This window comes from Varanus komodoensis, unplaced genomic scaffold (genome assembly GCF_004798865.1).
Source record: "Varanus komodoensis strain SLA01 unplaced genomic scaffold, ASM479886v1 scaffold52, whole genome shotgun sequence".
Lineage (NCBI taxonomy): Eukaryota > Metazoa > Chordata > Lepidosauria > Squamata > Varanidae > Varanus > Varanus komodoensis.
In genome coordinates this window covers 1765034-1792577 of record NW_025336114.1, presented here as the reverse complement: position 1 = coordinate 1792577, position 27544 = coordinate 1765034, and the positions used below count along the sequence as shown (strand labels likewise).

Below are 27544 nucleotides of genomic sequence, written 5' to 3'. Positions count from 1 at the left end.
AGCAATGATCATCACTTGCACAAATACAATTCCACAATCTTTTCTTCCCTGGCTTCACTTCTGCAACTCCCTATGGAGTAGGTCATCTTGCAGCACCTCGGTGTTCTTCAGGCACCTCCAATTACTTTTCAGCTTACCTCTTCTTGCTACAGATTAATCTAGTTTAATTTAATCACTTTAGTGAACATTGCTGCAGGCAAGGGTAAGGAATAATTAAGGGAAGCAGTGCCACCTTTACCTGAAATGTGATTTTTCAGAAGATAAAGTACATTATTTCCATGGCTGTTGGCACCAGTGACAGAAAAATCCAGTTCTCAAATATGCATGAAACATAATGCACTATTTCCTCCTCCCCATCTCCATGAGCCTTTAGACAGAGAATGAGCCATTAGAGATACATGCTTCCTTTTCCTATTCACTTACAAAAGAGCATCCCTGTTATGCTAACTAAATTTAGACCTGTATTGTGACAGGCATGCGTGTTTCTGCCCCAGCATTCTGCTTCTCCCTGGCTCCTCCAACATTCTCTTTCTTCAAGTGCACAGACTTTCACTTCTCCAGAGGATGCTGCCAGATGAAGCTTTTGCTGAGCAGTCGCCCTGCCTCAGACATGCACTTTTAAGGGATGGCCAGATAATAATGACTTCCTTTCGCAGCCCTCCCAGGTTTTCCTGCTGTTTCTTCCATCTTTTTTTTTTAACCACAAAGGATTCATTAAGGAGTGAAAGATGGAGCAGGTGCCCAATGTCTGCTGACTATTTAGAAGTACCTTCAAGATGAACTAGAAGTGGGGCCTGTTACAAAATGTTGCCCTGTGAAGTGCTCCTGTACAGGGCTCCAGCCACCCAGTCTTGCCACCTTCCAGGATGCTGTATTCCATTCTCCCTCCCACCTAATGTTCTGGTTCTTCTCTCACTCTAGTGGAGTGATCTGGTTTGGGAATAATGATAACAGAAACCGTGGGCTGAGTATGGTTATCATTGCATCATGGGTTGTTACATGTGAACTCTGCACTACAGTTGAATTATAGGTTGTTAAGCACAAATTACCCAGAGTTCTCAAGCCAACAACAAACCATGCATTTTCTTCCTGGGTTGTTTCTGGTTTACAATCACAGTGCAGGGCTACACATAATAAAAACCCACTATTGTAAAATAAGCTATGATTAAATGACCATTTATACTCAACTTGTACTCTTGGTTGTCATTATGGATGAACCAGGCCATTCTCTGGTGGCCATTGAGCACATTCCATTTTTTAGTCTCCCTGCCTTTGGATTTTCATACTTCTGCAAAACATGGGCTTCCTCTAAATCTGCCTAAATCTCCCAAGTGGTTAGAAATGCCATTTAGGATTCATGCCCAGAGCATCTGCCACAAGTGGGGCAGTCCAGCACATCTGGATGGTGCCAAGTTGGGGAACACAACTTTATAGCTTAGTCTAGAAATTCAAACAGGAAGCATGATCCATGAGTTGAGGAAAAGGCATCCCACAGCATAGCAATACAGTGCAGGGCAGTCATTTAAGCAGCTAGCTTAACTGATTAAAAAATATCCTGATCAGATGCCCCTGCAGATTTTAAAGCATTTTATTGTTAATTTTTAATGCTGACATGCTGCTTTTGCTCTTAAAAGTCCAAATGTGGCTCACCAAACTCTAATTCCTAAGAAGATATAAGAATCATATTTAATTAAAAAATGCCAAAAGCCTAGCAGAAGGAGTAAAAATGGTTATAAAGGAAGAAACAGGAAGAAACCAATGGCCAATACAAGTCCTTTTGAATACAAGTTCTAATATAAGTTGCAGGTGGCATGTTCTATCTTAAAACTTCTTAAAAGACATATTTTTTCCTGTGTAAGAGAAAAGAAGTAATGAATCTTCTGCTATGTTGCAAAACATACCTACAACACATACAGCAAGGATGCAGAACCTCCACGGGATGAGGTTGAGGGTCAAAGCCCTGCCTCTCCTTGCTGTTCTATCTAATCCAATCCCCATGTCCAGGCCCACCCCACACCTTGCTGATACCTCTGATTGCAGTTATCGGTGAAAATGAATGCTGGCAGGAATTGCCTTCATGGGAGGATGTGCAGCCTATTATCCCTGGCAGAGTCGAATCTCAGTGCTCAGACCACCCTGCTGCTATTTTTGAAATGAGTCTGGAAATAGCAGCAGGTATTGTCCTACTGATATGTAGGGATGGCGATGGAAGTCAGGGGCAGTGGGGCGTGCAGGCTGAGGTTACCACTTTCTTCCTCTCTGGAGTTACCCAAGTAAATTGTTCTTTTAATTAACATATGCAAAACTGCAAACAAGCAAAGCTGGCTTTAGGTTGGAGATTAAAGCAATGCAGAGATCAATAAGCAAAAAACAAAAAGCAGCTGTGTTAGGATTCTAAAGGTTCAGCTTTTCCATGCAACATGATCAGATTAAAAGTTGATGCCAGACTAATAGGATTGACTTCCCCGTAAATGGTGTCTCAGAACCAAGCCTACAAAGAGGTTCCTTGCTTTGAAGAGTCAGCCCTTTAGAACTCTTTGATAACCCTTATTGATCCCCCTTATTCTTCACTTCTTAACTGATATCTTCCCCTTGGATCAGAGACACCCATTTCTCTGTTGTTCCTTTTCAGAAAAGCTCAGATTCTCCACTGTTTCAGGAACATCTTGACTTTCTCTTCCTCCTCCTCCCTGTCTCTCTCTCTCTCTCCCCCCCCCCCCCCTGTCCTTGGCTCTTCATTCCCCATTCCCCCGCCCATCTTCATCTGCAGCAAAATTGATTCGCCTATCACTTTAAACTCCACTGCAGAACTGAAGGACCCGATTTGCACGGCAGCATTTGCCAGCCCCAGAAAGAACAGCCACTCTTAACCATGTGGCAACCCCTGTCCACATTGCCTGCCTCACCTCCACCCTGCAATGGGTGGGCAAAGAGACTGTCCTCTTTGCTTCTCCACTGCTGGGAAAGGAGAAGAAGGGTTGTGGGCAGTCTAAGCTGCCTGCTTGGCTTGGCTGCTTCTGGAGCTGCCTTAACCAGGAAAGCTTCAACACAGGAACACCTGATCCTGGGCCCAAGGTGAAGCAGCCCTCTCATGCTTGGGCCAAGGGGCAAACGATGTCAGCTGGGCATAGCCACACCCAGCTAACATCAGTCGGGTCATGCTGGGGGCCATCCATGCACCCCATTCTTCATCCTGATCAGAAGTCAAAATATGCTATTTTTCCCCTTTGGAACTACTGTTTTCTATCCACATATGCAAATGCATGCATTAAATTGATCAATGATTCGATTAATGGATGAAAACTGTATAATGAATCAACTACAATGTCATTATTGAGTGACAACCCTGCTCTGATTACTTCATACGTGAAGTGCATTAGCTGTTGTCTTTAAAACACACAAAAGTGCCCCACCCAAAGGCATGGTGTTCTGACTGCAGGGAAAGCCGGTGGAGGTCAGCAGTGTCCCGCCACTGGTTTCTGTAGCCTGAGTACAAGATGCAGAAGGGAACCAAGAGAGCAAGTTGCTGCTTCATTTTAACTCCCCGCTCTCTTCTTTGGGTCTGCTCTGTGCGTGCACACTTTTTGATGGTGCCCAGCAATGAGGCAGTGCGTGCTTTAAAATGCATCATGTACTAATTCACTGCAGCTTGGCTTTGTACAAAAATAAAAATGGGGAGGACAGGGAAATGGTGGAAAGAAACTGGGGGAAAATGTTGCAAAACAGGTTCTGCAACTTTAAGGACACTTTTACTCATAAGAGTTACAATATCACACATTTCTGTGTATTGAATGGAAAGAAAAACTGTCATCAAAGTGGTCGGGGAAATAACTGGGTACTGAGAGAGAAATAGCATCAACCCACACTGGGTTGTGCATCATGTATCCTATGTGTAAGCCAGATGTTTGAGTACAAGAATAAAACACAACTGCAGATGAGCCCCTGGAGAGCTCCTGCCAGCCAGTGCAAGCAGTAATGAGTTGGATGGATCTATTTCGTCTGGTTTAATATATGACAGCTTGTTAGATCCACTGATTCCAAGGCTGAGCCTTGGTTATATGTCATGAGAATCAACAGCTACCTTTCCTGATAGCTGCTGAATAGAGGCTGCTCATAAAACCTCCAAAACTGAAAGCTGAGAATTTTCCCCGTCCATCTGAAATGGCAAGTGTGGATGAGTTTGCTCTTGTCACATAAAATGCTTCAATGAAACTCTTGCCATATGCACCAGCCAAAACAATTTCTACTCTTGAGTTGTTTAATGCTTATGAAATAATTCTTGACACATTTGCAACCTGCAGACCTGAGAATATAAAGAATCAATCCTCTTAGCTCCAGTGCTGCTGTGCTTTCTCCAACAACAGATGCCCAAGAGGCATAACTTGTATTCTAGCAGCCAGTGGTTATTGTATTCTAGCAGCCAGTGAAGTCAAGAAGAAAGAGATGGCTGCTTTTATGCTGAACCTGAGCAGTTCCCTGTTCAGAAAACCAGGGGCTGGTAATTGTTCTACCCCCCCCCAGCTTGCTAACAGCATATATTGGAAAGTATATGGAGGAGAGCCAAGGCAACTGTCCCATAGACAGCGGTTGTATTGTTAACCTCTACAACTCAGTTACTGATGCTTCACCTGCTATAATTGACAGTTTGGGGGAAGCATCTTTGTAGATGATGGAGGAAACTCATTATAAAACAGAATGACGCAGTAGTTAAGTCAGTGCCAAAGAAAGCCATTTTAAGATTATCTCTCTCCTTCAGTTCCTGCACTGAAGACTCTTCCTTTTCTTCTATGCCGGGGTGACCTATGGGATGGGTGGTCTGTGCCTATACCAATGTTCTTTGAGGCACAAGAAATGGGGAAAGGGGCATCCAGCACACCACTACACAGGTGCAGATAACTGGGATATTTAGTCCCTCTGAGATGCCCGCTGGCCAGTGAGACGGCTGCACCAGCACTGTGTTCACCCAAATGGCACTTGGCCTGTGCTGCTTCCATGGTGCCCACCAGTTAGGGGGCAGAGCCCTCTTTCCAGGGTGAGGTCCCGAGGCAGGGCCCTGTTTCTACATGCCATGCCCCTTTACAAGCCACTGCAGGAAGCATGTGTTGCACAGCAGAGTGGTGCCGCTCTCCAGCCACTCTTGGTTCGATGAAAAGCTACTGCTTGTCTTTTCAAAACAAGAATGAGCAATCAAGGCCATTATGAATGGGAATGGTGCATGAGGAAATACACTCATGACATCAGTGTGTATTGGCCTGCTACTGCACACACATTCTGGCCAGCTTCTTCCCTCATGCCTCCTGCTGGTTCTTTCAATCTCCCTTTAAGACCCGCAAATTCAAATCAAGACCAAGAAGGGACCAAGAAGACCCTCCTTTGCTGGAAGACCACAAGCAGATGTTAGTCACCACTGGGAGCTGTTGCTGAAACTGATTTCTTGCACCAACAGAACTGTTGTACTGGATGAACTTAGAGATCCCTTCCAGCTCTTTTGCCTCTTCTTGACAGTCACAACTTCATTCTGGCCCAGGAACCCCTCATCCCAGATGTGGCCAGGTTTTGATCTCTCGGAGCCAGTACTCATGACTGAGCTCTTTTCATCCCTGGCAGCTGCACAGCCACAGGGTGATTTGATGATGTACATAAATTGGCTTTTGGCATCCAAACCCAACTGCAGCCTTTTGAGGATCAGGTGCCAACATCTTGTCTATGCTGAGATGAGGCAAAAGGCATCCCTTCCAGCACATGCCTGCCCAGCTGAGCCCCTGACAACATATTTAGTCTAATCCAGCAAAAGACATGGAGATATTCCTTGAAAAAAATAACAGAATCCCCCCATGCAGATTGCCCCTCTGTGTGGTCATTGCATACATGTGTATTTTATTTGTGGACATAAGATGCTGCGGTTGCTTGTGGCACCTTACTGTAGCTCTGTGGAGCTAAGTGCAAACAAGGTACCTTCCACCCATGCAAGGGAGGGGGCAGACTGTGGTGGAAGTCCCCAGTCCCAGATTTCCTGCCTGGATCATAGTTTGTATGGAGAACCTATGCAACCTAATTTTATGTACACATACTTGTTTTGACAACCTGCAAAAGGAAGATTGTGAAAATGGGCCCATGACACATAAACGCGCTTTACGTGGGGCTTCCCCTGAAGACAGTCCGAACACTTCAATTGGTGCAAAATAGAGCTGCCAGGTTGCTGACGGGGACGGGGCGCTATGCTCACATGACTCCAGTCCTCCGTCAGCTTCACTGGCTTCCCATTGAAGCCCGGGCCCAATTCAGGGTGTTGATTATGACCTACAAAGCCCTAAACGGCTTGGGTCCTGGCTACCTGAACGAGCGCTTACGTCCGTATATGCCCGACCGCCCTTTGAGATCTGCGGGAGAGTCCCTTCTCCGGGAACCCTCCATGAAAGAAATTAGGAGAGTAAGTACCCGGAGGAGGGCTTTCTCTGCGGTGGCACCCAACCTATGGAATTCACTCCCCAAAGAGGTCCGCCTGGCACCGTCGTTACTGGTTTTTCGGCGCCAGGTAAAGACCTTTTTATTTAAACATCATTTCAATTGTTAAAACATATGATCTGGCCAGGGCAACTTCTTCTTCCTTCTCTTTCTCCTCCTATATTTTTATTTTATACTGATAATTTTAATTTTGTATTTGTAAATCAATGTATTTTTTGTATTGTTATATTTAATGGTAATTTATTATGTACTATTGTATTTCAATGTATTTTATCATGTTGTAAGCCGCCCCGAGGTTTCGGCAAGGGGCGGCATAGAAATGCTATAATAATAATAATAATAATAATAATAATAATAATAATAATAATAAAGCACACATGATACACAAGACAGAGGTCCTGTTGGTGGGTGGTTCGGGCCTCGGGATGGGGGACTTGGGCCCTGTCCTAAATGGGGTTGCACTCCCTCTTAGGGACAGGGTTTGCAGCTTAGGAGTGCTCCTCGACCGTGAGCTGTCTCTAGAAGCTCAGGTGACGGCGGTGGCGAGGAGCGCCTTCCTTCCACTTCGGCTGATCCATCAGCTGTGTCCCTTCCTGGAGAACAACTGCCTGGCAACAACGACACATGCATTGGTAAATTCCTGATTAGATTTCTGTAATGCACTCTACATGGGGCTACCCTTGAAGATGGTCCAGATACTTCAGTTGGTACAGAATAGAGCTGCCAGGGACTGGGCATTGTTCTCATATAACCCCAGTCCTCCGTCAGCTCCACTGGCTCCCAATTGAAGTCCGGGCCCAATTCAAGGTGCTGGTTATCACCTACAAAGCCCTGAACAGCTTCAGTCCTGGTTACGTAAAGGAGCGCCTGCATCCATATATGCCCTCCCGCCCCTTGAGATCGGTGGCAGAGGCCCTTCTCCGGGAACCCTCCGTGAAGGACATTAGGAGGGTGAGTACCCGGAGGAGGGCTTTCTCTGTGGTGGCGCCCCATCTATGGAATGCGCGCCCCAGAGAGGTCTGCCTGGCGCCGTCCTTATTTGTTATTTGTTTTTTGGTGCCAGGCTAAGACTTTTTAATTTAAAACTCATTTTAATTGTTAATTTATTTGTATTCATAGGATTTTAAATCTTTTAAGCCGAGATGCACTGGGTTTTAATATTTTTATTTGTATAATTGTTATATTTATATATTTTGTTTTTGTTGTGAGCCGCCCCAAGGCTTTGTTGCGATGCGGGCGGCATAAAAATGTTTTAAATAAATAAATAAAAGGCTTTTGCACACATAGGACCTGTGCACAAGCTCTGGCCTATGCATGTCGCTAGTGTGACAGCTGCCACAGTTCCATGCCCCCTTCTGTGAATTCAGCATATCCTGTTGCCTGCACAGGACCTGAGTTGCACACGAGAGTCTATCTGCACCAGGTCAACACATTATCTCTTGTGTGCAATTAGCAACATAGGAAGTTGCTCTGTATTGAGCTCCACCACTTAGCTACCGGCCTTCCCCTTAAACTGCCTTTAGCTTAATGGAAAGCAGCCAAAGACATGAATCTTTACAGCACCGGAAAGGTGCGCTGTTGTCCTAATGCACAGATATTGGAGGATTTGCTTCATAAGCCCTGCAAGATCCATCTATAATACCAGAAGCATCATGGGACTCAAGAGGAGGAAACTTATACCAGAAGGAATCAGGAGACTGCAGATAGGCAAGGAAGCCAGAAACAGGAGAAACGAAACAGTAACTCTGAATGCAGAAGCCCTTGCACTGTGCTCTGAGAGGCAGCCGGGGACACGGGCTTTTCTCACTTGTTTTCTTTCAGCCTCTTGGGGGGCGGCAGAATTTGCGCTTCTCCTTTAATTATTGTCTGCATCAGGGATGGCCACTGGAAGCTGTTGCAACAGACACTGTCAAAGTGCTGGTTTAGCATCGTGGCAAGGGAAGTCCCCAGTTCATATCTTGCCTCTGCCATGAACTCACCTGGTGATGTTAGACAAGACACTTTGTCTCAGCCTCAGTTTGCCCATCTGCAGTATGGGCAATCATACTGACTGATCTTTCTGAGTTGCTATACGGATTACAACTAGAACACATGTGAAGTGCTGTGAACACTGGCAATCAAAAGTCATCTCTAAAGCTATGATGGAGTGCTTACAAATGGTCTGCATTTCTGAACTGCCTTCCTTTGGGAAGGCTCTTTCTTGCCTAAATACCATCTGTTCAAAATAAGTAAATGGGGAAGCTATATTATTCCTTTATTTTATTGAATTTTGGCTGACTTCCCATGCCACACTAAGCCAGAATGCTAAAAAACAAACTGGCATGCAGAAACAAAAGATGGCTTGTAACTTTGGCTTGTCCTGGGAAACAAAGCAGACTTCTCAGATGGCATATCATGATGTGAAAACCACAGACAGGTGCATCCTGGCTTGCTGCTGTAGAACAAAGCAAAAGAGTGATTGAACAGAGTGCATCCATGTGCTGGCTTGCCACAGTAAGCCAGAATTCTACCAAATTCTGGGTTATTGTTATGCACAGATGCAGCCATGGTTTAAAAGGAAAAATTATATATATATATATATATATATATATATATATATATATATATTAAAAAACCTTGTTTGCACAATTTATGGGGAAGTTACATCGGATTCTAAGCTGTCCTTGGTCAAAAATACAAAAGCTGATTATGATCCATGCAATTCATTCATGCTGCTGTGAAGTTAACATGCTATCTTAATTATGATCAGAGTCTGGGCTATTTTTAAATCAGCTTTAATTCCCAGCCTTCACAAGTTCACTTTTCAAGCAGTGTCATGCTACTGTACTGACTTCAAGCAGCCTTCTGTGGCTTAGAGACAAGCTGCATTACAGTCTTACTGGATTATGAAATCCTAGCACTGAAATCTGGAGATAAGCTGAAGATAATCTTCCTTAATCATCAGATCTACAGCATGTTCTTCTACATATTCCAACTCACATATTTTTCAATACGCAGTGCAAAGCAAAAGGCAAGGCTACACTGAACGTTGTTGTTGTTGAGTGATGCCAAGTCATCGCTGATTTATGGCAATCCTATCAAAGGAATGCCCTCCAAGGCATCCTGTACTTCACAGCCCTGCTCAGCATTTGTAAACTCAAGCCTATGGCTTCCTTTATAGAATCAATCCATCTCACAGCTGGTTGCCCTTTTCTTCTTCTACCATCAATCAGGGAGTCTTGCCTTCTCATGACGTGTCTGAAGTAGGACAGCTTCAGTTTCATTATTTTTGCTTCCGGGGAAAGTTCTGCCTTGATTTGATGTAGGATACATTTTGGTCAGTCCAGGTACTTACAAAGCTCTCCTCCAGCACCATGTCTCCAATGCATCGATTTTTTCCCTGTCAGCTTTCTTCACCGTCCAGCTTTCACACCCATGCATAGTAATTGGGAACACCATAGTGGACACAGCACTTACACTTAGTTAATTTCAGTAGAATGCAAATCCGCTGGGAAACAGAGAAATGCAATAGCACCTGCCTTGCTCTAGTTGCTCATTTCACTGACATGTTTCTGTCCTCTGCATTAACCACATATCACCTGAGCCAGCTTAACCAAGGATTCCTTTATGACAGGATGCAGCCTCCCTGGCCATGTTTACAGCGCCCACCTTCCAGAAGTCTGACTTTGCTTCCCAGCAAGACACGGGCTCCTTGCATGTCTCATTTTAGAGGAAAGTTGCTTCTCAAACGCCACTGCACCACTGTGTTTCAGCTGCAAACCCAGCAGTGAAGTGGCAGCATTGTCAATGCTGGTGAAGGAAGCAGCTCCAAGAACCAAAGGAATCGCCCATCCTTCTTCTATGAGAGGAAAACAGGTGGGATGGGAAGAAGTGGCTTCCAAACCTGCACATCCCCAGGTTTTCGGCTGGGGCCTTTCCAGCCCTACCTGGAGAGTCAGGTTGATCGTAGGGAGAGTAAGGGAACATTTGCATGGAAGGCATATGGTTTACCAGTGAGCTTGACCCCTTTCCAGGAAATTTCTGATTCCATATCTGACAATTGCAATAGATATTTTAAAAGAAAATATTTTCTTAGGTTTAAATGTAATACATCCATTTGGGTGAGGAAGTGAATCTTTCTCTTCCCGAGTCTGCTAAATTGATGCAGTCTGACAGGGGTGGAAGACTGAGATGAGTCTGATTTAAACCTACTTGTCTCTAATAGATTATTACTTACCCCGAATGACTCCTGTCAATGCCACTAAACAACTCCCACAGTTCTTCTGAACTGAGGATACCATCAGCACAACAGTTCTTAAATTCTTCAAATGACAACTTTCCATCATCTACATTTGAATGAATGAAAGAAAAAGAATGACACTTTTGCAATGCAAAACACATCATATCATTCCCCTTGATACACTGTCTAATTTAACATGCTTTGTAGTAGGGAAAAGTCAGGACATCTGAGACAGGAATTCATAACTTTCTGTTGGGAAAGCTTAGCAATTCTAAAGGTACATTTTGCTATTCTGGAGATGGCAAAAGTTGTTGCAGAAAAGATGCACGAACTCTAGGCTTACAAACTGCACAGTTCATGCATGGAGACCATTGTGTGAGGAGCTGTAGCACACACAGGAAGCTCTGAATGGTTCCTGGGGATGGGTGAACAATTCATTTGCTTTGCATCAGAAGCAGAATTTACTAGATCTATCCTTCACAAGTTGGAATGGAATTAGTTTCCTGAATTTTGTGATGTAGTTCACACATGTAAAACCGCATGCAACAATGAATATGCCAGGAGCACATGTGCACAAAAATATAAGTGGTGAGGCAAGGAGTGCACAAAAACATATTCTATTCTGAAAAGTCACCTGCAAAAATGCAATTGAATACAAAAATGTGTACTATCATGAGACAGATATATGCATTTTCATGCTGGGTTTAATTACTTGTCTTAAGTGATGTGGAAATGGAATAGAATGAATGGAATGTTGAATAAAGAGGAACTGAGTAGAATCCAACTTGACATGTCAGCCCATCTCAAATATTTACTGACTACCACTGCTGAGTCAGAAGTTAGCAGTGTTGGGATGCTGATACTGAGCAAAGCTATAGCACTGAACTAGAGATGCTTCTAGCATCAGATGCTGGCATGAAGCAGTTTCATCAATGATTTATGCAGGTGGTTTGTTTACAGACACTCTGTCCTTGGATCCATATCATCTCTTCCCTGGCCATTCCTAGGCAGAGGGGGTTAGACTGTGGTTCCTCTCCTCCCTCAATTTCCTTTGAATGATAAGAGCCACTCAAAGGATGGACTTGTGAAAGCTGGGTTAAATCCCAGCATAGACTCCATCTGAGTGAGTGTTATAGCAGCCTCAGTTTCCACCTGTAAATTGGAAATAAGATGAGCAGTGTTGGGAAAACATGAAGAAAACAATGGTAAAGTGCATTAAAATGTAAGAAAAAATAATGCTCAAACAAAATGAACAAAATCCAAGTGTCCCTGGTGAGCCTGAAAATGTTTTCATAAAACTTGATAGATGAAGAGTGGCAAACGCAGGAGCCAAAGGAAATAAAGAGGCCCAGAGTATACTGTGAGTGGCAATGAAAGCTGAGCATTAAAAAGCTGGGATTGACCCATGTACAAAAATTCACTGACATGTAGGTTTCATGACAAGACTCAACCAAAAGCAATGGATTGCTAGGATAATGGAGAAAGGCAGGGGCCAGCAATTGTCCTAGTGGTAGACAGCAATGGTCAAAGGGATGCAGGGAACATTTGGGGATTAAAAATAGTCATGGGTTGCAGATGGGATCAGCAATGCTATAAATAAGCATGGGTGCATCTCACACATATATGGTGCCCTGGGTTTGCTTATCTGGAGAAGAATTTGGGATCTTGAGAATCCTGGCTTTCATTTATGACAAAGGAGGTACAACTTTGGTTAAATCTGTTTCATTTGTGTTTAGCAGTTTGTCAGCTGTCTTGTGTTCTGTCATCCACTGATTGATGGAATCGGGTTTTTTTAAACCAGAATCATTCTACTTCTACTCATTAGCATTACTGCATTTGCATAAGTAGACAAATACGTATTAGTGCAATCGGGCAAATTAGCAGAAATAGCTCCTCTGCTACACAAGTGAGAAACTAGTCGGCAAGTCAGCTGTATCCATGGGACTTGGAAAAAGTCCGCTGTAAAATCTGCAGGTTAAGATTCATAGAAATTGAAGCTCATTTGAATCCCTTGTGAATTTCTCCATCATTCCTACTTCCAGTCCTTCAAGGTGCAAAACAAACAAATAAATATCTGTGGAAATTATAAGAGTTGGTCTTGTATAGTGGTTACACAAGATGGTTCAGATCCACCTAATTCCTTTCATAAAACCCTCTGGGTGATCTGAAGCCAGTGAATATATTGCAGGCTGACTAACTTCATAAGGCTGCTGTGACAAGAAAATTGAGTGGGAACAGGCTGTCATGAGCTCCTTGGAGAAGAGGTGGAATACAAATGAAAGGTTTTCTGGCCAATTATATTCCTAAAAGGACATTCTAATTTATCCAGTGCTCTGTTAAATGTATGTGTTGCCCAACCCTGGACTTAGAAATGAGGAAAGTTATATATTTAAATGACAATAGTTAAATGAAAAAGAGGGAGGGATAAGGAAATCATGCAGCAGGTCACTCACCATTTTTGTCAGCTCGTCGAAAAATCTGAAAAGTAAAAAAGGAAGTCAAGACAATCGTGAGGGAATAAATTCTCTGTGTGTGTGTGTGTGTGTGTGTGTGTGTGTGTGTCTATGAAAACAAAGCACAGAACCTGCATAAATATGTATAGCTCCTACACAGTAAGGGGAACAGCCCTGTGACTTCCCAGTATCATCTGGGAGGCCATAGGATTCTTTGGAGACCTCACAGACTTGGAGTTGGGACTCTGCCTGCCCCCCCCCCCCCCGCATCACAGCGAGTGCACAAAGAACCACGCCAGCTTCTGCCCCACCCAGGTCACAACTGGGCACTGGGGAATGAAAAAGAGGGCATGCAGGGAGGGTGCGGAGGGAAGGAGGCTGGGACCACAGACTAGCGCCAATTCCAGTCAATATTCCGATGCCCTCCCCTTTGCCTCCCCAGTTCTAAAGTGCCACCGTTGTGCCTCACTCCTTCCTACACTGGATGGTCATAAACCTCTGAAGAGGTAAGATCCCTTTCTGTTGGCACATTTGCACAAAAGGAAAAGCAAAGCCACTTGGTGCACACTGCATATGCAGTTGCTGGCCTTGTCATTATCCAGGTGAGACACATGGGTCCATGGATGGACCTCCATGAACTGAAGCATCCTCTCAGTATGGACCTCGGTATAGCCAGTCCCCGTTAAGAGGTAAGTGGACAAGCCCCAAGGCTGAGTCCAGCCCTAATCATGTGTGCAGAATCTTGGTACTCTAGATATGAAATGGGGGTGGGGTGAGCACACTAGCCACATATTCTCAATCAATGTTTTCATCACCTCCATGCGGAAGGTGATTTTCTCCAGGGGGCAGCTTCCTGGCTGTTTGGAGGCTTTCTTTGTCACTCAGAAACCTGGAAAATCTTGGACAGAGAACCTTCTCAGCTCTTTTTCAAAAGTCACCTTTTACAACTGGGCAACCAAATCATGTACTGAGCAGGGACAGCCTGGCATGCTTATGCTCCTCCGTGACACACTGATCTTCACCACATTTTGAACAACAGACTTCTGTGGCAGGATAAAGGTGGGGATGCATATGCTGCCCTTAGGGCCAGAACATAAAGGATGCTATGGCAGAGCATGCAGAGGAATTCCTTTCAACTGTAGCAGGAGATCCATGCAGAAATGAATCTTCTGCCTCCAGTAAAACTAACAGAGCATGATTTAGGGGCTCAGGGATTCCACATCAGCATCAAAGTTATTGTATCCAAAAGAAATCACTGGATGTACACCCGTACTCTACCAATGCCACTGGTGCCAGCAAAATAGCCTTATGTGACTTGCACATTGGGCCAGATCAGAAGTGGTGCTGACCTTCCTAAACAACTTTGCTTCTTTATAAGTCCTTCTGTTACAGAAAAGTTTGTCCTAGATGAGCACCAATTATGGTTTACCATAAGAAGGGCAGCTTGGCCAGGGATGCAGTTTCCTTTGCAAATTTGGAGAGTTTCCCTATCTTTTAATTTGCAAAGAATCCATAGAGGGTTCTCTGTGCTGTAGCAACATGTAGGGCATTGAGGAGCCGATACACTCTTTTCACTCCTGTACACATTGTAGGTAGGAGCTCATGAGGGAGACTCACAGAGGGGGAAAAACTGCAACTGAATTGCATCTTCACTCCATTCCTGTTACTCCAATGTCTTTAAATTTTCAGCAGCTTCAGACAAAGAGACTTAAAATATACCAGGATAACACTTCAAGTGTGCTGTCTCCTGCATTCTGTTGTCAAGGGGAAAATATCCTTAAATCTGACAGCACACAAGAAACATGACTGTCCCCCTACGTGAACTCTTCAGTAAAGGTTTTTAAGAGACAGCAAAATAATTCTATGCACTGTAAACCCTTTTATAATAACCAGGATGATAAAGCAACCAACTCTTTTTTTTTCTTTGGTGTCTCTTGCACCTGGAATTATCTCCCAGGATTCCTCCATGATGCTTTTTTGGTCCATGCTCCAAAACCCTCCTCCCCCGTGTTCACCAAAGACCTTTTGTCAGAACCCGCAGTGCCATATGCTTTATTGTAACTTAGCATAAACTAAGGAAATGCATATTCTTCTAAATAATTGCAGTAATTATGAAGTTTTATTACAACAAAGGTAGGCAGCTGACTTACCCTACCCTGAAAGTTTATTACAATAAAGTGATTGCAGAAATGCTTTATGTGGCTGAAATTTGGGGGAGTGACAGCGCTGCCATAAATTTTTTGGAAATAGTGCAGAACAGTTTCTTTCACAAACTTTATTGTCTTCATTCCTTGCAGCCTTCTTCTGCACAGAGTCAGGACAAGAATAGACCACACTTCATTACAGCATCTTGAACAAATTGCTCTTCTCCCTAATGGACATTTTCCAGCTTTGTGCCATTTGGAAATTAATAAAAGCCAAACGCGGAAGACAAGGCTTCATAATCTGGCATGTCACTATTGTATTTCTGATCTGAATACCATCTTTACTCTGGATAAGAGACAATTAAGGTGCTGGATATTTTGGATAGAGTCTAGAAAAGATCTGCAATTAATTAAAAACTAAATTCTTCCAGTAGTTTCCTCTACTGAAAACAAAACATTATAGGGCTATCTATCTGTCCAGACTGAGACTATCCTCTTTAAGAAACTCTTTTATTGAGTTGCAATTTCAAGTCATGTTAACCCCAGTTTTGGATGGGTGATATAATAAGGTGCCTCTTGAATGCACATTAAGGTTTATATCAATCTGAAAACATCGTTAATCAGTCTTCTATATACTGACCCTAGAAAACGATTCTTGAAACCCTTGCTATCATATGGATACAGGAATGCCTTGGCAGAAACAGATCTTTTTCTTGTAAGTGAAAGCAATAGTTATGTAACACATGAAGTTGCTTTGTTTACTCTGGCAATGAAAAAGAGAGACAATTGAACACAATTGCTGTAAACTTCACTGGAGATTCAGAATTGAATTAAAGATGAATTTCTGTTCATAGTATATTTTAATTTATTTATATTGTTGAAATTCCTTATTTTGTTATTTATGTGCATTCATTTGATACATTTGTCATGGCTTTTGGCTAGTATAATAAACTTTTTTGAACTGATGATGCATATTCTTCTACTATTTAATCCCTTCCATTCCCCACCTTCTTTTAGATGGATGGGATGGATTTAGATGGGCAAATGGAGTCTCATACTCATGCATGTGGGAGGACACCAGAAAAAAATGCAATTACCTATGTCAAAAGGCCATTAAATGCAAATGGCTGCATGCAAAGCTCTCTACAACTTCAGCTGACAGCCCCAGCCTGTGCAGGGACAACCTGGCTTTGGTCGTCTACGCTCTGATAACCTCCAGGTCAGATCACTGCAATGCACTCTCCACACGGCTGGTTTTGAAGACAGTTCCGAAACAGTTCATGAACAACGCAGTGGTTCGATTGATTGACTGTACAACACATTCTGACCTGCTTGCACAGGCTGCCAATATGCTCCCAAGCCTGATGCAAGGAGCTGCTATAAAGCCGTACATGGCGCAGGACTGTGATGGAGAGCCTTCCCCAGCATCAATTTCCCTATATGTTATATGCTTTTAAAAATAATGTTAAGGCTTTAATCTTTGTATACTGCCAGGGAGCTTTAACTATTGGGCCATATAGAAATGAAGAAAGGAATTAATAGGAAAAATAAAGCAAATCTTAATTTGTCCTATAAGCTAAACAAAATACTCCACTACAGAAATTATAGTCTTCCCAGCACTTTGTTTGAGTGTATCTCGTCATGAACTATGCTTTTCTGGAACACTACAATTATATCTTCCCAGTCATGCTATGTTGATTTAACAAGCGCAGTGGAAAAGCATCCCAGAGTTCCAACTGCATCCAAAACTGATTGTCTGTGCAGTGCTTAGCTGGCCCCAGTGGTGCAGGGAAGGGATGCAGAGTTAGCAGGGATAATGGCCACAGATGATTATTGAAATTCATTCAAACAGCCTTGGTAGTGTTTAGAGTGTTTAGAGTGTGGCTCCTGCCATTAGCTGGCCCTCTTGCTGCCATTTTCCCTCCCTGGCCTACATACCAGGAGCACCTGTGGAAGATGGAGAGGCACAAACCATTAATATGAACCCCTTTCCTGTGTGTGAGCAGATCTTGGTGCCAGGTCCCCAAATCCTCCCCTGCAGGAGCAGCAAGCTCCAGTGCTAAGCATGTCTACATAGTTGTGACAGTGTTATCAGCTGAAGCATCCACAAGTATTTACTGATCATCCAGGTCAATTTATTTATGATGGAATGGATCTTGCAATGGGGAACTCAAAACACTCTGTGCCTTCTTTGCCAATTGGGCACAATGCTCTCCCAGCCCATTAACTGCCGAGTCTTTCTGCCACTGCAGGGCATTGTGCTACCCCAAGTAGATGGATGGAGAGATCATGCAGCTTTGCAATGCTGCAGCCAGGTGGGGGACCTGCTTTTAGGGGCACCAGGAATGAGGACAAAGGAAAGCGATCTCATTCCAGGATGTCCCCACTCACCGGGACAAAGCATGAGAGCACCAAGTGGTTCAGCCAACCCTTCTCTGGCACCAGTGCACCCGTACAAATCATGGCTCCCACCAAGTAGGGAACTTGACATATGTTGACAAATGCCACGTCTATGTTCTCTCTCTAAAATCTCTCTTGGAAGTCTTTTTGCAAAGCTCATTCAGTGATTTTCAGGTCCTATATTGGGTGGTGAACCATTAAAAAAGGAATAGGAATGGGAAAAATCCATGGATTCACTCCACATTAGTATTTTCAGGCATCTTTTTCACAAATCCACTTCCTCTGATATCCTTGGTGTGAGGAAAGGAAGTCCCAGACCAGCAAGACACCACTAACGAAGCACTAAATTAAAATTCACTATCCTGTAGCAGCCTTTATAAATCTGTCCTCCAGAGACAACCTCTCACTCATTAGTAACTCTCTTTTCCCTTTGGGAGGTCATGCTAATATTTTAAAAGGCACCAGTTGCCTTGAGTATCTTCACAAAACATCCTTGGTATGGCAAATTTTTCAGTGTAGGAAACCAATTTTCCAGGGAAATGAGGTCAAAGGAGAATCCAGTTTTGTGCATGATATACTATAACCTATAATGATCTCTTTTGTGACTGCCACATGAATGTGAATTATAAGAAGTAGGAAGTGGAAAATAATTTGTTGCTGGCTCCCCTCTCCCCCTCCCCGCTCACTTTCACATCTCCCAAAAAAGATGGCCTGAGCTGTCTCTCCTCTCTCTACTTGCTGGCATGGGCTGATACAATAAGAACACACATAGTTGGCTTCAGATGCATTGAGAAGATCATAATCTATTATATTCATTTGTAAAAAGCTGACACAGACACTGCGGTATTATAATGGAATGCGCTTCATGCTGTTGTAGAACTGCATTGTTCTGCATGGATCTAGCTGCCAGGTTAGGGGTGCTAAAGCTCTTTCAGCTGGGGACCGAATTCAATTTTGGAGCAGTACTGGTGGGGGGGAACCTTCCAGTGGTGGTCAGAGCCAAAGGCAAAGAGGCAGGACCAGCATCTGAAAAATACCAGCATGGTTTAGCTTAAACCCCTTACTGTAATAACTAAGCCCTGGGCAAAGAACTGCATCCTTTTAGAGTGGGAGAAGCATGCAGAAGATATCTGATCAAGAAGCAGCAGAAAAAGCAGAGCAAGCTGCTGCCTTGGGGAAGGGGGACATGGTCATCTAGGGAACTCCAAAAGGCCAGAGCTGGGCTTTAAGGCTAAGACCGAGCACGTATGCCTAGGCAGTTGTAATCCGCTCACAGAAGGTAGAACTTTTGCTTGTAGCAGGACTTTGTCCACAGACTGCCTTTTCATGATGAATCACACAAGTTCAGAGCACTGTGTTATATAGCATCTTATCAGGTAGATGCTATATTTATTTTATTTATTTTTATTTATTTTTCGATTTATATCCTGCCTTTTTCCTACAAAGGGCTCAAGGCAGCTTACATCATCTCTCCTCCATCTTATCCCCACAACAACAACCCTGTGAGGTAGGTTGGGCTGAGAGTCTGTGACTGGCCCAAAGTCACCCAGTTGGCACCATGGCTGAGCGGGGACTCGAACCCACATTGTCTGAGTCCCAGTCCCACGCTCTTAACCACTACACCACACTGGCTCTACACCACACTTTATAACACTTAAAGCTGTAGGGCCTGGAACCACACACCCACACCCACACCAAGGGGACTCTCTTCTGCCAGCTCTGTGGCCAACTGGCAAAGACCAGTGTGAGTTAAAGCCCTACCCCCTTTTATAATTGCTAAATTGCATCACTGCTTGAAAGCCAGATTTTTTGACAAACATTGTGGTCCTACAATAATCCTGTTCAAGTTAGCAAGTGGGATGGCAGGCTACATACTACAGAAAACATGGACTACTTTTGCTTATTTAAGATATCGAAAGGTATGGTGCTTGAAATCAATCTAGCAAATCCAAGATTCTTTTATTTTACTTTCTGATATGATAACTTTTACTAGGATGGTGTCATTGGAAAAATCATCCCGATTTCAAATGTCCTCTAATGGGACTCCTTTGATTTGAAAAGCACATGAAACAGCTAAAGACTTTTCCACTTCAGCAGAACACCATGCACAACCCCCAGTATTGCCGCACTAAACGAATCTGTTCTTGACTCACCAGTCTTAGGTGATGGGAACCTGAAGGAGACAGACACCGAACCTGCCAGGGGTGCCCAGAAATATCATTCTGCATTCTCAGAGAATCCATTAGCCAGTTTTCAAAGACTTTCCCCTCTAAATAAGGAAACCTGCATTTTTATTCACTAGAGATCTTTCTGAGTGTTAGAAAAAAGCTTTCCACAAGCAGGAGCAGCTTCCCAGTGGGTTTTTTCCCTGAAAGTTTATTGCTTAATGCTTTGCTTTTGGCATGTAAGAGGTGTACAGCTATAAGCACGCCATGCCTGCACATTACCTGGCCTCGCATGCCCTGGGTGCATGATTGGATCTCCGCTACCAACGTTCACAGGAGTCTTGGGCAATGTGCCAAGCAGACAGGGACAAATCCTTTACCCACCTGAAACCTGGAAGTTTCTACCTCATCTCAGAGCCCATCTTAGATATAAAGCTAAATCTCCTGATGGATAGACGATAGACCACACCTGTGAAAGCTTCCCCACAAAAGCAGCATCTCAGGTGCAAAGGTGCTTAGCATCTCAGGGAAGCAGCTGGCCCAAGACCCTTCACCCCAACAGTAGCATTTCTCCAGTCAAAAGTAGGTCTTCGGGCAGCAGGCTGGCCAAAGGCATCTTGCAACCTGAGCAAAAGGACAAGATGGCCCCCTCTCCCATTTCATGCTGAATCGTGCATCAGTACTGGCAAGGAGAGAGTGTTTCCCCCCACACTGGGAGGCAGTGGGCTAGCTTCTGGTTCACAGGGCTGGCCACATGGCTTGCCACTTTCAACACAAGGGTGCAACTAGGATTAGGGCATAGGGCCAGAGTCCAGAGACCCCCAAGTCAGTCCCCCCACTCAAATGACAGTTCAGAATATGGTGTTCTGTTGTTTGGCTTTTCCTCCTATATGTCAAAATTATAGAAGTGGCTGCAAAGTATGAAAGGGGGAGTGAGTGTTCTTTGCTGGGAGCCGGATATGAAATTGAAATGTTAGTTATGTGGTTCACAACTGAAATAATATACATGGCCCTCTAAATGGGACCCCAGTAAGATCATTATTTTCATGGTCCAAATGACCCAGCTCAGCACAGCTTCCCAGCATCTGCTTTCTGAAGTAACCACAGCTTTTATTTTGAACTTTATAGCCGTGGTTTTCAACCTTTTTACAGTTGGGGACTGGCAAAATAGGAAAATTATTTTAGGGACCACTGAGGCAGAAATAAAAGCATTATATTCATAATATAGTATTTTGTGTGTTAGTTTTTAAATATAATACCAAAAAATGAACATTCTCTAAAATACCAAGAAAGTGAGCAGTAAAAAATGCTAATAAAAGAAAAAATATTGAAATTAAATGTAACAGAATACAACTTAAATTTTTAGAGAGCAATATTTAATTGAAATCAGGCTAGTGCAAAATCTGATGTTGCTTCTTTTCAAGAATACTTGATCAAAAAATTACAATAGCAAAATAGAAAATCAGTGTAAATGCAATACTATACCCATAGCAAATCCAAATTCAAATACAATATTAAAAGCAGAGTAGAACAAAATCAAAGTTATTACAATAATATTCATAATGTTAAATAATGAAATACAATGCCCCCCCCCCCCATTCAAGCCCTAGCACAGATCGGCAGCAAAAACACCCTCAGCACAAGCCAACCTCAACATTTCCCTTCCCAGCAGAAAACACAGCAGAAAAGGTCCAGGCTTTGGGGGCCCATCCAGGTGGTGGACCGGCATGGCGTGGCTCCCAGCCCCCAGCCGACTCCTTTTGTGCTCAGCTAGCTCTGCGCTGGTCTGCGGTGAGTGAGTGGGGTGCAGCTGTTGTGCTTGCGCACGACAGCAGCTCTTTCACGGACCAGCAGGAAATGCCAGCAGACTGGCAGCAGTCAGTGGACCGGCAGCTGAAAATCCCTGCTTTATAGGAGCTATCCAGAGTGCTCCGTGGCGGTCAACCCATTTTGGGGACAGAGAGCAGCACCATGGATAGCTCTCATAAAGCTCAGAGAAGGTGCTGTGACGGACGGGGAATCCTGCTGGCAAAGGTGCCACCTGCCTCCCCTGCCTCAGGGAAGGAAGCTTCTTGCAATTCTGTTCAGGCCCGAGACCTGATTGCATGCCTTCCCCGCAGTACCTATTTCCAGTCCTCACTGCTCCTGCAAGCTGCCATGTTTGCCACCTGTCCTCTTCACCAGGCCTGTTCAAGTTCTCTCTCCTGCATTGGGCATGCAGAGCCATAAGTAGATGCATCGTGACTTGAGTGAACCTACATTTTAATGCACACTCATCAACATTCAGACAACATGTAGTGCTCACAGCTCAGGGATGCTAATTTTAAACTGTTGGGAACAACAGATCATAGGACAGTGCAGTTCTAGCACACCTATAACCCAAGGAACAAATCATTTTTTAAAAATAAAACAGCAGGTCAGGCTCCTGCTGAATAAATTAATGGAGCAAAGAGCAGAGGGAGCAAAGCTTTCAGCCCTGTGTAAACCAGGGAGCACAGCCTGAGCCTTATTCTTTAGTATAAGAAAAAGGAGGTTATCTGCATGTCCTTGTTTTTGTTGAGAAATGTCAGAATGTATGTGAGTAGTGCCTTTGGGTGCACAGTTAGGTTGGCTATGTGTCCTACAATGCAGAGGGCAGTCCTCTATTTTAAGGACTGCTACTGTTATCCTCTCTTATTTATACATCATGGGGCTACACTGAGATTTACTGAGTGTGAGATGTACTGAGTTTCTGTTTCAGTGACAACTATTTGTTCCGAATTTCCATCTATAGGCAGCATCTACACATTTTAAGCAGACTAATAGCCCCTTTTGTCTTCTCTTTTGGCAACAAGAAAGCAGCCACCTGATGCACAGTTCACAAGTCAGTCTTGGACTGTCCTACAGGAGACATTTATTCATTATTTTCTATTCCCACTTTTTTGTAAGTTCTTAGCCCACGTCATGCCCCTCGAATTTCACCTCTGAGTGTAACCAGGACTTTCAGCTGGGTATTTTTAATTATGGTTTTTGTTTTGCTTTGCTCTTTTGTTTCTTCTGTAAAATTCGGAGCACAGAAAATGCTGCATTTCATTGTGAAAGTGAAGGAACACATAATTTCCTTTTGTGTATTTGCACATTGTACTACACCATAGTGCCGCCTAGAGGCCAGAAGAAAAGAAAGGAAAAGCTCCTCATGTATTGACTGGGTCTTAGTTTCACAAGAAAACCAAAGGCAGAAAAGGGGATTAACAGCCTCATGCAGAATACCTAGATTTCCACTCAGCTACAGAGATGTGTGTGTGTTTGTGTGCGCACCTTCACATGTGCTTACACACAAAATGGCTTTGTCCCAGTGCTGAGAGTTTGTAATTATTGTTATTATTGTTTAGTGCATACCTCAAGAGGACTAAATCCTTTTGCAATGTTGACTACGCATAAGTGCAGGAGCAACATTGTGAACAAACAAGAGCTCAAGAACAGCAGCTGCCCAGGGAGAAGTGGCACCCTCTCCTTTCCTTGCAAGCAACCAAACAGTAAAACTCTCCATTCCAGGATACTGTTCTTTGCATGCACAACATTCTGCTATTTTGCAACACAGCCCAAATCTCCTCATCTTCCAGTGTCTATGAGACAGGTATCCTTATCTCCCAATAACTCTTGGCAGGAATATTCCTCAGCACATCCCATCACCTCCCAGGGCTCTGCGCAGCTTTCTCTGTGCCGCGGTCTAAATGATCAACACAAAGGTGCAGGAAATTGCTCAAAGGCAGCGGTTCTTCCCTGCAAGCAAAATAACTGCAGGATATTTTCCCTGTCCTGAGCCTGAGGTGAATTTAAAGGGTTGCTTTAATGTTAAGAAACAGGGCTGAGAAACGATGGGTAAGGGATGCAGTGAACACAGCGCTCGGCTGCCTTGTTATCATGGTTGATCTTTTCAAAGCTCCTTTTCCTCTTTTGTGAAGGCCCATGCAAAGGCCTCAGTTGGGCCTCAGCATTTAAGCTGTGCCTCTGTGGGGGTGGGGATGAAGTTGTACTAAATGGGTCAGCACCGTTTCTAGTGTCCTGGCTTTTAATGAAGAATAATTGGTTAGGGGTTCCTATGTGATAGCTTCTCCTCCTGTGTGGATCAACTTTTTCCCATTGTTATTGTTGTCCTTCACTTCTTCCCCTGCTCTCTCCTATGTCATATTAGGATTGGCCTCTGTTCATCTGCATAGATCTGTTCCTTGGAACTTCTATAATTTTAAAATCACCCATTGGGCAGCCCCGCTACTGAACTACTTTAACTAAACCCAGGTCCCATAATGCTGGTTTAAAGCTGCAGCTACATTACTGAAAACATGCTTTCATGTGTGGCAGGAGGGCCAGCTCTGAGTTTTTGAGAGTCTTTGAGCAAGGCACCCTCAGTGTGAGTCTAGTTCTCACTGAGTTCTCTCCTTTAGTGAATCTATGTTCCCCCCACCATTGTCATTTACTGCTTCTTTTTCTCTTGTCTGGGCCAAAGCAAGAGGCCCAGAAGAGGTTGCAGTGGTAAAAAGCAAGAGCATCTCCAAGAGAGCATCTCCTGACCACAGGCCTCTGCTAGACTGAATATCTAGTCTTGCCTACCCCTGACACTGGCCTTACTTTTAACAGACACTTGCACCACTGGGAGCACACCAGTTTCGGCTTCCCCCTTTCTCAGGCACCTTTTGCAAGGACAGAAGCTACCATGGCTGACGTGACCCAGCCTTCACGGCAACACAATTAACATTTGGAGCGCTCTTTGCAAGGATGTCTCCTAGCATAGAAGCTCATGGATTGAATGCAGCAGCAATTCCGCTTCCATTTCAGGTAGCTGACATTGCAACGCAGTTCCATGTGACCGGGCATTCAGAACCTTCCCTCAGCAAGAGCGTTTTATGCCCGTTTTTTGTTTTCGTCCTGTGCACCATGCATCCATTGTTTTTTCCCTGCAAGAGCAGCTGTTGGTAGGGCTATAATAGTATCTTGCGGCGTGCTGGCATTTCGTCTCCCCTGTGTGGGTACAGGTAGGGTGCAGACTGCAGGTGGGCTGCATTATCCCTCACAGCGAATACCCCCCTTTCCATTATACATGGTCTGGCGAGCTGCAATGTTTAAGAGCAACACAGATGCACAAAAAGGAAGCACTTACAGCTGTCCGTGGCAGGGAAATGGCATTTCTTTACAAATTCCCACTTGTCCTTTACATTCACAGCATGTGTCCCATTATTAAATATGAATCGGCCTGGCAGCTGCTCTTTCTTTTGATTCATGATCCTTCAAATAGCAAGGTGACTAGTCGTGGTCGTGCTGAGAGGATGAGCTTCTCGTAGGACAGGCCCTCTGACCCGCACGGCTTGTTTGTCAGGGAGTGCCGTCTGTCAAGGGACGGGCTGCTACACAGGCCGAGTTGGTCTGACATGGGAAAAACCACATTGCTGCCATCTCCACTGCAGAGCTCCCGGCGATAAGTGGGCCCACCTGCGCCTCTCTGATCACCCACCCCACCCATATGCACCCCCTGGCTTGATTTTGTTCATGTTTAAAACAAAACAAAACACCTGGGAGACCGCCGTGTTGTCAGGCAAAGCCTCTGACTCCTCTCCAGCATGAGCTCAGACCCTCTCCTTCGCCTCACCTTGGGCAAGCTGCATTACGGTTAGCATCATCAGATTGCCTTTTGGAAAATGGGTGTTTTGCAGATGGCTGGGCCCTAGGGCCTAGGTTAAAAACCATCAAAATGCATTACTCTCTTGAGTCAATGTCCTCAGTGCATGTAAGCCTCGGAACACAGAGGTTTGCACGCATCTAGTGCAGCCTTATGTCTTTTTCACTGTCTAGATCAAGCCCTGCGGAAGGCAGGCAAGGCTGCTGGGCACCTTTGGGATATGGTAAAATCCATCAAGCCCAGTCTCTGCCATTCTCCACCCCCCAACATGCTCCTGTAGCCCTCTCCAAGGCCGATTTCCAACCTCAAAGGGACAGCCAGCATGGTTCTTTCCATGGTGGCTGCAAGGATGCTCAGAAAGGGGCTCCGTGTTGGGACTCCCCGGACCTCAGAGTCGGGACCTATAAATGGACAACAGACATGCCGAGCCCTCTCTGTCGACATGTGAGTCAAGTCACCCAAGCATTGCTCCAACAGCCGAGCATCAGGTAACAGCACACATAGGAGCCATGTGCATTCTCGGAAAGGAGTAGTGGTGCCAGGTAATGATGTCACAAGCCACTACTCATTAACCGTGACTCATCCAAGCTTTTGCATGGCCAGTCAGTGCACTGCCAAGGATATCTATATATGTTTGCTTGGACTGGCTGCGAGTTGTTCTTTCTAAACTAAAACCTCAGTTTTCAGGTTTCATTGCAGTGTGGGCACTTTGTGATAAATAAGTGGATTTTGGGTTGCAGTTTGGGCACTCGGTCTCTAAAAGGTTCACCATCACTGGATTTGGGTTAGAAAAATGAGATGTCCTGGTATGATTTTGATGGTTGGAATCTGTTTAGAATGGGCAGACTTAATGAGCTGTGCAGAAGAAGCTATTCAAGGAAGGCCTTTTCAAAATCGCCCTCTTTTCAATTGAACTTTAGCCCTATATTAGGGTTAGGGGTGTGCACCAGGGTAGGGTTAGGGTTGGAAAAACGAGGTGTCCAGGCATGAGTTTGATGGTTGGAATGTGTTTAGAATGGGCAGAATTGATGAGCTGTGCAGAAAAAGCTACTCAAGGAAGGCTTTTTCAAAATCGTTGTATTTTCAATGGAACTTTCGCCCTATATTGGGTTTGGGGTGTGCACCAGGCTAGGGTTAGGGTTAAAAAAAATGAGGTGTCCTGGCACTTTGCAATAAATAAGTGGGTTTGGGGTTGCAGTTTGGGCATTCAGTCTCTAAAAGGTTCACCATCACTGGTATAGACCATGTCTAAAACAATTTTGAATGATAAACAAGAAAAATGTCAAGGCTGCTGCTTTTCTCCCTTTGCATGTTTTGTTATTTGAACCAGACATGACCTGGACAGACCTTCAAATAGAGGACACATGTCAACTCTTATTATCTTGCTGTCTAGCCTATTTCATAGGGTTGTTTGGAGGAAAACCAAACTAAGTGTATGTGTTTGAGGATGGGATTTTTACACTGCCCAGAGTTCATTGGATTAAAAGTAGGACTGAAGTGAAATAACTGAAGGTGCTGGAGTGAAACAGTTGCCATCTAACCTGTCATGACTGCATATTTTTGTTTAGTGTCAGTCCAACATGTTCATCTATTAGCAGATGACTTGAAAGGAAACAGAACAAAATAAAAGACTGCAATTTCTTACAGGAAGGGAATTCTTCCAACAAAGGACATACTTGATGCATTGATGGACTAATTTTATTTATTTTCCATCTTTTACCCTCCAAGGAACCCAAGGCAGCTTACATAATCCTGCTCCCCCTCTCCATCGTATCCTCACAACAATCCTATGAGGCCAAGAGTCGGTGGCTGGCCTGAAGTCACCCCATGGACCATGTGGAGGAGAGAGGACTAGAACACAGACCGTTCATGCCCAGACCAAGCGACTGCCCCCAGGGTCCCTCTCTGGCTCTCAGGCAATGAAGAAAAGCTCCTCTTGTACTTTCATAATCCCCCCTGAAGTGTATAATAGCCTATGCCATCCAGACAATCAGATATCGATTGCTATACACTCATCACATTTGCATCCTGTTATCATCCACCCC

At 44.2% G+C, this 27544-nt stretch overlaps 1 protein-coding gene across 1 annotated transcript in view; it reads right to left on the bottom strand.

Moving 5' to 3' along the window:
• Positions 1-27544, bottom strand: part of NECAB3 (N-terminal EF-hand calcium binding protein 3) — a 98501-nt gene that overhangs the window by 48947 nt on the left and 22010 nt on the right. Inside the window, exons 2-3 of the mRNA XM_044447572.1 lie at positions 13138-13162; positions 10682-10790 (exon numbers count right to left, since the gene is read on the bottom strand). Coding sequence (XP_044303507.1) covers positions 10682-10790; positions 13138-13162 — 134 coding nt within the window. The remainder of the gene's footprint in view (positions 1-10681; positions 10791-13137; positions 13163-27544) is intronic.